The 12,359-nt window shown below is 40.8% G+C and overlaps 1 protein-coding gene across 1 annotated transcript in view; it reads right to left on the reverse strand.

Annotated features, from left to right (window-relative positions):
- Window positions 1-701: 701 nt before the first annotated feature.
- Window positions 702-12,359, reverse strand: part of eepd1 (endonuclease/exonuclease/phosphatase family domain containing 1) — a 49,855-nt gene continuing 38,197 nt past the window's right edge. Inside the window, exons 5-7 of the mRNA XM_060904031.1 lie at window positions 9,639-9,777; window positions 5,590-5,784; window positions 702-3,013 (exon numbers count right to left, since the gene is read on the reverse strand). Coding sequence (XP_060760014.1) covers window positions 2,808-3,013; window positions 5,590-5,784; window positions 9,639-9,777 — 540 coding nt within the window. The 3' untranslated portion in view covers window positions 702-2,807. The remainder of the gene's footprint in view (window positions 3,014-5,589; window positions 5,785-9,638; window positions 9,778-12,359) is intronic.

Raw genomic sequence — 12,359 nt, forward strand, 5'->3', positions numbered from 1 at the left:
AACAGAGACAGACAGAACTGATGATGCCTTTCGGACGAGAGGCGAAACGTCTTCAAGACTTTTCAAGCAAGTCCAGTTGCTCTCTTCTACCAACCACAAATATTGTGGTTCGTTTCTACTTAATCTTTGCTTGTTATGTAGTGGTTCTGTGTTAGTCTCTAGCAAACAGAAAGCCGCTGCCTAGAAGTATTTGAATCTACGTGAATCACATCACCAACCGACTTCCTGTACCCCGGTTGTCACAACTCTGAATTCCATGGCTCTGGTCTCAGCCATTCATGTCTACCGGCCGCGAGTGAGTGTCACTTCCATATGGAAGCCCGCCTTCTACAGATTTCTGACTTTTTTTTCTCAAAAATTTCGACTTTTTTTCTCGAAAATTTCGACTTTAATCTAAAAAATTCTGGAGTTCTTTTTCTCAGAAGTTTCCAAATAAAATAAACCCTGGCCCTATTGCTCTGCCGTATAATGGCATGTGAAATTTAAAAATAAAATAAAAAGTTGATCATAAACAGCTAACGACAGGTTTTTTTTCCCTTCTCCCCCTGAGGTACTTTGCTCACTCACTGGTGTTAGCATTTATTAGCATGAGAAACACCATTAATGTGAGCAAATACACACAAAAACACCACCATCTGCTCATAAAGTGTCAATGTAAGCATAATTTTAGGAAAATGTCATTTAAAAATACATGTTTATTAATTACTAAAGTGTCTTGGGGCTGTGAATTTTAATATACATCTTTCCTTTTGGAGCTAATGTTAATTCCAGAGCTCACTGCTTCACTCCACTAGATGGCGCTCTCACTCAACACACCAGATCAGTTGTTCAGTGGATTCACTCTAAACTTTTCCACATTTTGTGCTTTTAGAACATACAGCACAAATAGATTTAATGGCGATGTGTCATGAATCACAAAATAACCCATAATACTGAAATGGAGAAATAAAAATCAATATATTTTGCAAAATTAGTTACATTTCCAAAAAAAAAAAAAAAAAAAACACATCAAAGTTGTTATTGCACAAGTATTCACCCTTGCTGATATGAAACCACTAGCAGGTTGGAGAAGTTGCATGATTAGTCCATCGTGTACAATTATAGTGTCACCTGGTGTCAATATAAAAGCCGCAGAGCTTGTGAGAGAACATATCTAAACAAACATCATGAAAACCAACAAAAGTCCAGGAGTCCAATCTCATCAGAGTTCGGTTAAGAAAAATCCCAAAATGTGAAAATCCTACCGCCCACCAATAAATCCATTAGTTGAAAATTTGTCATAACTGACTCTACCTAGAAGAGATCGTAGACTGAAAGAGAACGGATTAAGCAGCAAGGGGCCAAGGGTACATACAGCTCAAGGCGATGCTCCCACCACCATGCTTCACTGAGGGTGATGTAGGTTGTGTGTTATATAAAATCCATCCACCCATCATCTGTAGCTGCTTATCCTGTCCTACAGGGAAAGCTGGAGCCTATCCCAGCTGACTATGGGCGAGAGGCGGGGTACACCCTGGACAAGTCGCCAGGTCATCACAGGGCTGACACAGCGACAAACAACCATTCACACCTACGGTCAATTTAAAGCCACCAATTAGCCTAACCTGCATGTCTTTGGACTGTGGGAGAAACCAGAGCAAACCCATGCTGACATGGGGAGAACATGCAAACTCCGCACAGAAAGGCCCTCATCGGCCACTGGGCTCAAACCCAGGACCTTCATGCTGTGAGGCGACAGCGCTAACCACTACACCACTGTAGTGCCGTTATATAAAATCTAAGATCTAAAATCTGAATTCTTAGACAGACATGTGGGGGTGCTACTACTACTCCACTCCTGTTATTTTAGTTCTTTATTTCGACCAAATTTAGTATTGGGTCTTCACATCATCAGATTAGTGACCTGAACTGCTCTGTCTGGACACTCATAGAAACAAGCGGGATACAATTTTGCATGAGAAGACCATTGCATTTTTGACTCTCAGTATCCGTCTCAGAGTATCCGTCTCAGAGTATCCGTCTCGTCCCAACTTGGACCTTGCTGCTTGACCTTTCCCTGTATTTTTTTTTTAAATGGACAGAGATTTTCTACAGATAGGCAAAATGTTTCCCATATGATCTGATGTTATAACTGTAAAATCTCACAAGCGCCATTTAATAGACATTTGTGAAATCATGAATTTATTAGCCAACACTAGACCTGAAGTGTCGAAGCTGACCTTTGTTACTCAAGTTGACTTGGTTTCCGTAGGTGTAAATGTTTAGCTGTGCTGATTGAGCAGGACTTGAAAATGCAAGGCTGTAATGCTGCGTTACATATTAAAGTTATGGAATGAGGAAACGTTACACAGGAAATTTACACAAATGTTTTTTTTTTCCTGTTGACTGAACATTTACCTCCTCATTCTGAGGCACGCTCAGAAATACTTCATTATATGATCCTGATAGCATCGTCGTTTGGACAGACTTAATGAAGTAGGCGTGGCTTTGGTGTGTCAGTCTTCGAGAAGGAGGCGTGGCCTCTGTGCTGTCAGGCTCGGAGAATTAAGATATCAAACTACTATCTATACAATCTGTATTACATCGAGCAGTTAAATTCTCAGTATTGCTTTATTCCATGTACTTCATTAAAAAGGGTAAGTTTAAAAATTTAATACATACATCTTTTAAATATCTGATTATTTCCCTACAATCAAAATTATTTCTACTGTACAACAGCTGGAAGAGAGACCGTCTCAGTCCATCTCAGTCTCTCTATATAGTGATGTCATACCACCATGACAGTCTCTACAGCCCGAGGTCAAAGGTCACCGCTCATGTTTGGGTGTGATGTCATCCCTCTCCACCACTGCCACGCTGCTTCCGTTGTGCAGCGGCTCCTTCATCTTCTCATTTGTGCAACCTGTGTAAAACTCCGCCACGATGGGGCAATGCTCCGAGGCGACTCCTCCCCACGACCAGTTATCAGGGATCCAGGGGTTGGTCAGGCCCTCCCTCACGACAGAGCAATGACCTACACACACACGTCAAAAAGACAGTTCCATACTGCATCAAGTGTGAACACTAAAGTATAGTGAGCAAAAGGACAAAATGAGCACGACCTGAGCATTAAAGGTGCTATTTGTAATTTTTAAACCTGTAACAATCGTATCATTTTATAGATACTTGAGAAAAACTGGGGTTCCCCGTTTGCAAAATGCCCCAGCTGGAACAGAAAAACTCTGCTCTGCCTCTTTTCATTAGGGTCAAAGGCGCGTTTCATGACTTCATTACACAAACAGAAGAAGGTTTGAAAAATTACAAATTGCTCCTTTAAGCAAATAGAACAGAATGCTTTCATATACCACAGCGAGTTTATTAACGAAGGACACTTTTCCATCTTTGATCCATTTATAGTTGCGTTTAAATGTTGTGGAGCAGCTGAGACACAAGTACGTTCCTGTCATCACTTCTGTTATCGCAGCAGTGGTTCCCTCACCGCTCTACTCTTTCTTGAAATTATTCCTATTCTTTCAGCTGCTCCCGTTAGGGGTCGCCACAGTGGATCTGTTCTGCATATCTGATTTGGCATAGGTTTTACGCCGGATGCCCTTCTTAACGCAACCCTACCCAATCCATCCGGGCTTGGGACTGGCACCAAGTATGCACTGGCTTGTGTATCCCCAGTGGTTGGGTATTTTTATTTAATAAGTTAAGATAACAAGACCTTTATTATCCCACAGTGGGGAAATTTCCCGTTTGCAGCAGCACAGTGGATAGCAGCAGAAGAGGACATATCAAACCACACAAGTAAAGAAAGAAAGAAAAAAAAAAAAAACACTACCGTTCAGAAGTTTGGGGTCACTTTGAAATGTCCTTATTTTTGAAAGAAAAGCACTGTTCTTTTCAATGAAGATCACTTTAAACTAATCAGAAATCCACTCTATACATTGCTAATGTGGTAAATGACTATTCTAGCTGCAAATGTCTGGTTTTTGGTGCAATATCTCCATAGGTGTATAGAGGCCCATTTCCAGCAACTCTCACTCCAGTGTTCTAATGGTACAATGTGTTTGCTCATTGCCTCAGAAGGCTAATGGATGATTAGAAAACCCTTGTACAATCATGTTAGCACAGCTGAAAACAGTTGAGCTCTTTAGAGAAGCTATAAAACTGATCATTGCCTCAGAAGGCTAATGGATGATTAGAAAACCCTTGTACAATCATGTTAGCACAGCTGAAAACAGTTGAGCTCTTTAGAGAAGCTATAAAACTGACCTTCCTTTGAGCAGATTGAGTTTCTGGAGCATCACATTTGTGGGGTCGATTAAATGCTCAAAATGGCCAGAAAAATGTCTTGACTATATTTTCTATTCATTTTACAACTTATGGTGGGAAATAAAAGTGTGACTTTTCATGGAAAACACAAAATTGTCTGGGTGACCCCAAACTTTTGAACGGGTGTGTGTGTGTATATATATATATATATATATATATATATATATATCTGCATGTCTTTGAACTGTGGGGGAAACCAGAGCACGCAGACACGGGGAGAACATGCATACTCTACACAGAAAGGCCCCCGTTGGCCATGAGGTTCGAACCCAGAACCTTCCTGCAGCGAGGCGACAGTGCTAACCAGTACACCACCGTAGAAGCCCTTCTCTTTCTTGATGTTAACGAGACCAAAAAAAAAACAAAAAAAACACCACAGGATTTCCACTCCAAGTCAAACGTCCTCCACGTCAAAATTCCCTGACTTTTCCCTGAATTAAAAAAAAAAAAAAAGAAAGAAAAAAAAGCTGCATTTCTATGACATATAATGAACGGAAAAACAGGCCACCTTTGTGCTGAGCAGAAAACCCCCCCCCAAAAAAAAAAAAAACAGCCACAGTATTTTAAACCCATCAATTTGCGAGCTTTAATTACTATTTCACAACCATTTTCAGTACAAAACTTACAATTTTCGCTGTGATCAAATCCCCTTTCGCTTTCCATGCCTGGAATAGACTTTTTAAAATTCCATGATATTCCAGGAGTTCTATGATCTATGATTCCCTAAAAAACCAACTTGTCAAGTTACAGAGAAACTGGGAAGTATAAAAATCCCTGAAGACCATCGCAAGTCGGGACACTTACTCACCGTTACGAAGCACTGACGCCGGAGACAGAAAACTTCACCACATCAGCGATTATACAATTTTCTTTCTTGGATAACAGCACCTTTATAAATCAGTTTATTACGGACTTAGATTATATACAGCGTCCACCGTACAAGTCCCTGTGAATGAGTTATTAGTGCATTAACATCGCAACTACTGTCAGAGCTACTGTTACAGAAAATTCATCAACACCTGCTGACCAATCAGAAGTGAGCATTCATCAGCAGGGTTGTCGAAGCTAATATCTAAAAGCAGAGGTCATGTTTAGCGTTCTTGTAAGTTTGCAGGATCCAGTAATTAAGTCAGCTGTTAATTACTGAACATTATGATGTTCTCCATGATAGTGAGTACATACACAGTCAGGGAAAAAAAAAATTTTCCTGATGGCTCGGATTCATTAGAATTTATTTTAATAATAAAGATCTCTTCTTTCACATTCACACACCTGTATAGAGCTTCTTGATGCTACGGCTGGCCCAGATGTTGTCCAGGCAGCTGGATCCCTGTGGTGCTTTGGTGCTGATGTTGGTGTTGATGGAGGAAGGCACGAGAGCGCTCAGCTTCTCCTTCTTCAGAAGCTCAAACTGAGCGCTGTCCGGAGGAAGACCAAAGCCCCCGACAACCAGCACGTTCTTCACCCCTACAGAGAGAACACACACACGGAGCGCGGTTTACGCCGAGCGCCTGATCGCAGACTCAAATTTACACTGTGGTTTAGAATACTTGAGGAAACACTCAAAGTCTTTGTTTCAATACTTAAAGGTGCAGTTTGTTGTTTTTAAAAGGGTGTTTCTTGAACTTTAATAAGCAAATAAATAAAATAAATAAATAAAAATACACTGATTCCTAATAATGACAACTAACTGGTCCGAAGTTTCTATATTTCTGGCTTCAGTTTCTGATGTTGTATTATCAATCAAGCTGTAAACAACACTGAAATTAATGCTTTTCATGTTTCAAAAGCAAAGAAAGACAAGTAAATATGCTGCATGTAACAGGGCAAAATGGCAGAGATATACATTTATGAAAGAAAATGGGAGCGTGATTGTTCCACAGTGAGGGGTAGGGGCGAATGCGGCTCATGGCAGACGTGTGTGCGTCGGGTGAGTTGGTCAGAGGTATGAAACAAACCTTGGGGCTCTCTGATGAAGCGTGACCAAGCAGGATGACTGCGATTCCAAAACTCCATTCATTTTAAATGGGGCTTAAAATGAATTGGGGCCAATGGGAGAAAAAAAAACGACGGACAAAAACCAAGCAAAAAGACTTGAGTTGAGTTATGAGTGTGGATCATAGCTGATTTCCATGTACGTTTCAGCTAAAGTTGGTCCGATTTATTCTACATGATGCAGCAGTGTCAACCAATCCACTTCCCCAGTCATATTCCTGATGTTTTTATTTAAATATTCCTGCAAAAATCTTTTTTTTTTCCCAAAAAATACGACTCATCACCAGTATGATAATTCTTATTTTTCATAAAGGGTCTGGAAATTTTTCATAAAAAGAGCCATGGCCTAAAGGTTAGAGAAGCATCTTTGGGATCAAAAGGTTGCTGGTTCGATTCCCTGGACCAGAAGGAATAGCTGAAGTGCCCTTGAGCAAGGCACCTGCTCTCTAAGCTGCTCTGGGTGCCTTGTACGTCACTCAAGATAAGAGTGGCTGCTACATGCCATTAATATAATGTAATATAGACTTTGATTCCAAAACTCCATTTCAATGGGGGGGCCCTTAGAGAAGGAGAAGATCTTTCCAAAAGCTCTAAACAATCACACGAATAAAAAACAGTTTTACATTTTAAGTTTCTGATTTCCAGCCCAGAGTGTCCTGAACTTTAGCTTTTCCATTTTAGCTAAGAATTTACTGTGATAAATCACTGAACTGCTCACTGATGTCCGTGTGCGCTCTGGTCAGATCTGTATTCGACTAATGTACAATTTATAAACACATTTCGCTGATGTACAAGTTGTTTTAAAAAAAAAAAACCCGCCTCAAAGAGGTTGTAGCTCGTACCACTGTTGTGTGCGAGTTTGAAATCTGATCAGTCCTGTAGGAGGAGTAGCGATTTTCATGAAATTGCACGTGACCTCTGTAGCCTCATACATGGTAGGTGGCGCCACCTGGTGAACAATTCTTGTTGGAATATATGTCTTTAGAGTCTTCTGGGTGAGTTTCAGTGAAAACCTCCCAGCAGTTTAAGAAGAGTAGTGTTGAATGTGATGAGCCACCTAAAAATTTCAGACGCCCATAAAATTGTAAATATGACAGGTGGCGCCACCATCGTGACAACTTTTATGCACACCCACCTGGGGAACATTGTACAACCCCGATTACAAAAAAGTTGGGACAAAGGACAAATTGTAAATAAAAACGGAATGCAATAATTTACAAATCTCAAAAACTGATATTGTATTCACAATAGAACATAGACAACATATCAAATGTCGAAAGTGAGACATTTTGAAATTTCATGCCAAATATTGGCTCATTTGAAATTTCATGACAGCAACACATCTCAAAAGAGTTGGGACAGGGGCAATAAGAGGCTGGAAAAGTTAAAGGCACAAAAAAGGAACAGCTGGAGGACCAAATTGCAACTCATTAGGTCAATTGGCAATAGGTCATTAACATGACTGGGTATAAAAAGAGCATCTTGGAGTGGCAGCGGCTCTCAGAAGTGAAGATGGGAAGAGGATCACCAATCCCCCTAATTCTGCGCCGACAAATAGTGGAGCAATATCAGAAAGGAGTTCGACAGTGTAAAATTGCAAAGAGTTTGAACAGATCATCATCTACAGTGCACATCATCATCAAAAGATTCAGAGAATCTGGAAGAATCTCTGTGCGTAAGGGTCAAGGCCGGAAAACCATACTGGGTGCCCGTGATCTTCGGGCCCTTAGATGGCACTGCATCACATACAGGCATGCTTCTGTATTGGAAATCACAAAATGGGCTCAGGAATATTTCCAGAGAACATTATCTGTGAACACAATTCACCGTGCCATCCGCCGTTGCCAGCTAAAACTCTATAGTTCAAAGAAGAAGCCGTATCTAAACATGATCCAGAAGCGCAGACGTCTTCTCTGGGCCAAGGCTCATTTAAAATGGACTGTGGCAAAGTGGAAAACTGTTCTGTGGTCAGACGAATCAAAATTTGAAGTTCTTTATGGAAATCAGGGACGCCGTGTCATTCGGACTAAAGAGGAGAAGGACGACCCAAGTTGTTATCAGTGCTCAGTTCAGAAGCCTGCATCTCTGATGGTATGGGGTTGCATTAGTGCGTGTGGCATGGGCAGCTTACACATCTGGAAAGACACCATCAATGCTGAAAGGTATATCCAGGTTCTAGAGCAACATATGCTCCCATCCAGACGACGTCTCTTTCAGGGAAGACCTTGCATTTTCCAACATGACAATGCCAAACCACATACTGCATCAATTACAGCATCATGGCTGCATAGAAGAAGGGTCCGGTTACTGAGCTGGCCAGCCTGCAGTCCAGATCTTTCACCCATAGAAAACATTTGGCGCATCATAAAACGGAAGATACGACAGAAAAAAACCTAAGACAGTTGAGCGACTAGAATCCTACATTAGACAAGAATGGGTTAACATTCCTATCCCTAAACTTGAGCAACTTGTCTCCTCAGTCCCCAGACGTTTACAGACTGTTGTAAAGAGAAAAGGGGATGTCTCACAGTGGGAAACATGGCCTTGTCCCAACTTTTTTGAGATGTGGTGTTGTCATGAAATTTAAAATCACCTAATTTTTCTCTTTAAATGATACATTTTCTCAGTTTAAACATTTGATATGTCATCTATGTTCTATTCTGAATAAAATATGGAATTTTGAAACTTCCACATCATTGCATTCCGTTTTTATTTACAATTTGTACTTTGTCCCAACTTTTTTGGAATCGGGGTTGTATTCGAGTTTGACCGAAATCCGATCAATCCTGTAGGAGGAGTAGCGATTTTTGTAAATTGTGGACGGATGACGAGTGATCACATAAGCTCATCCAGCCTGGCCTACAGCCGGATGAGTTAAAAACAAAATGTTAGCCAACATTTCTAACAAGAAAATTCAAACAGGCAAAGGAAGGGTTTTTTTTCAGCGTATATAGAGACACATACAAGTGTAGTTCTCATGTCAAAAACTGTAAATGTACATCTAAACCATAGCTATATGATCTGAAAAAGGAAAAAAAAAAGCATCTTATGATGAAGAAAGTGTTAGAGACCACGGTGACCATCCCACTGACGAGTATTAGATAATAAACATGAAGCACGACGAGGGTCTGAGTAACGCACATGAGGTAAGTGAACAGAAACCCTGTCAGTGCTTACGCTGCACTACGCTCCTGTTCAGCTCAGCGCTGCTGCTCCATCAGCACAAACGGCATTCAGGCACACAGCCATGCAGCTAAACCCACTGACCCGCTGCCAATAAGTCACATCCAGAACCCGCAGTGCATTCTGGGACATTAAACACCAACCTCTCAGAGTCTCCTGTACTCCAGGGCTCAGCCTATGGGCTTTCAGCTCATCAGATTTATGGCTCCGCCCATTCTGCTGCTTCGGCGCTGATGGAGGCTTGAGGTGCACGTTCACGACGGTGAGCTCGGACGATCCGATCTGGTTACAGAAACAGAGATCAGACACAGGGGATGTGTGAAGTGATGGATGAAGCTGCTTAAAGACAAATAATCGACGTGTAAACGTCACAGCAGTTCAGTGAAACGGTCACAGCGGGTCGCGTTTAAGTACAATTTAAATGTTCAGGATATTTATATGCTATAGGACATCTGTTTAGTGCTCTAAACACTGGACACATCATGTATATATTCGGATTGATTCCAAAGTGGGTGTGGCCTAAACCAGAAGGGTTTCTTAAAAACAATTATTTCTCGATACAGATATGAACGCCGAATTGTTTTTAATTCTTCTTGAACAATTATTATTTGTTTGAACCTGCCCATGATATTTTCTAATAACATTTTTGGGGTTTTATTTCCAAAATTTAACCAAACTAGCAGTCTAATATATGAACTTTCATTCATCTTTAAAAAAAAATCACATTAATCAATGTAGTGTTTGTGTCTCACAAGCGTCATCCAATGCCATAGCTACAGGTGTGGATGGTAATACTTATTAGAGGTTAAATATAACACACATACACCACAGCTCATTACACACACACACACACACACACACACACACACACACACACACACACACACACAATGACTCAGTGTTAAATAACATGTTCTGAGCAGTACTGTACTGTAACGATCTCCATAAACGATCAACTGAGTCATCATTACGATTCTACATTTAACCTCTTCAGACGTCAAATGAACGCATCCATTCCGGTACCAGTCAAAAGTTTGGACACCTTCTAATTGAGTGCTTTTTCTTCATCTTTATTAGTTTAAAAAAAAAATCACTTCAAGTTCTAAAGTAATGATGGATGTCATTTCTCTTTACTTAGTTGAGCGGTTCTTGACATATGTATTCTATCTACATTCACTGGATATGAGCAATCGTGCGCTCTGATTGGCTATTCTACTACTAGGAGATCAACTCCTATAGATAGTTTTCACATGACGTCACAGAGTCGGGGATTCCCTAGTGGCGGCCATCTTGGGGGTCCAGCTTACCGTACGGGTGACTGAGCACACATTGTAACGCGCGAGTACAAAGTCTTCAAAAGAACCCAAGCAGGCTATTTAAAGCTAGCAATGGTGCACACCTGTTGTATTCACGGCTGTCGTAATAGGTCAGATGATGAAGTCAAGCGGAGCTTTTATGGAATTCCCACTGTACGGGAGCACGAAGGCGAGCAAACAAACAAACTCAGCATACAAAGGAGAAATCTATGGCTTGCGAGAATCAACCGCAAGGATTATCAGCCTTCCAAACACAGCAAAGTCTGCTCCGATCATTTTATAAGTGGTAAGTTGTTTAAATAATCAATTGTGTTTGTTTGTTTTTGGAAACCAAAACATCATGTAAACAATCTCTGGAGAATGCCTAACTGGAACCGCTGAGTGTACGTTTACATTGTAATGTACACTTAATATCGCTCGTTTGTCACGTTTCTATTTGAAACTTGTCACTTCACTCACGCAAGGGTCATTTTTGAAAAACATTTTAGGTCTATTCTGTATGATTTAATTTGTGTTTGGGATGCAAACAGCGCGCCTTTTGGCGGATGCCGCCTGAATCACGCAGATCCGATTTTTTTTTGGGGGGGAGGGGGCGTTGGAGTGTCTGATTATAATTTCAAAGTAAATTCTGTATTAAAATTACTAAATAAGCCATGAAACAGGAAGTATAAGGATGAGAAAAAACAGTTTAAATCAGAAAGCTGCGCACATTTGCGCAGCCCGAGCGGTGTGCAGGACTGTTTTTTCTCATCCTTATACTTCCTGTTTCATGGACTGTAACGGATTTGCTTATTTAGTAATTTTAATACAGAATTTACTTTGAAATTATAATCAGACACTGCAACGCCCCCCCTAAAAAAAAAATTGGATCTGCGCGATTCAGCCGTGAAAAAGGCGGCATCCGCCAAAAGGCATGCTGTGAATATATAAAGTTGTATATATCAGACAGCCTTTAAAGTTTGATGAAGTCAGTTTCAGGCTTTGGCAGTTTCAGGCTTTGGCAGCCCTGCATAGTCACTTGAAAATGCATCTTTGTCCACTTTGTAGCGGTCAATTCCCCCAATCAAGGCCAGTTTGGCTGCATACCGTTGTCGTGAGATGTCGTCTAATGTATCTATATACTTCCGTTTGCTTGATTTTGCCGACATTGATCTTTATTTTAGAAAACCGACTATATAACTTCATAAATTCGTCCGAGATAACGTAGCCGGTAGTGGCGATGGTCCATTTTGTTTGCCCCCCAAGATGGCAGCTGGGGGGGGCGTTCCCCGGAATGCCGTGACGTCAGTGAAAACTATCTATACCGTGAGGAGAGAAAAACAAAATGGCGGCGCGTGTCACTGAACCAACCGAGGATGAAATAAAAACTCGACTCAAAAACAAAACCCCCCAAAAAGTGCAACAAAATATGGAATAAAAGTATTTGATGGTAAGAACACATCTTTTTAAAATTTATTCAAGAATTATCATCTCATTTTTCACAAATTGCTCCCGTCATTTTGCCGGTTTGTTTACATTGAGTGGAAATTATTTTGTCGGATGTTTTGT

The sequence above is a fragment of the Neoarius graeffei genome, chromosome 22 (genome assembly GCF_027579695.1).
Source record: "Neoarius graeffei isolate fNeoGra1 chromosome 22, fNeoGra1.pri, whole genome shotgun sequence".
Classification (NCBI taxonomy): Eukaryota; Metazoa; Chordata; class Actinopteri; order Siluriformes; family Ariidae; genus Neoarius; species Neoarius graeffei.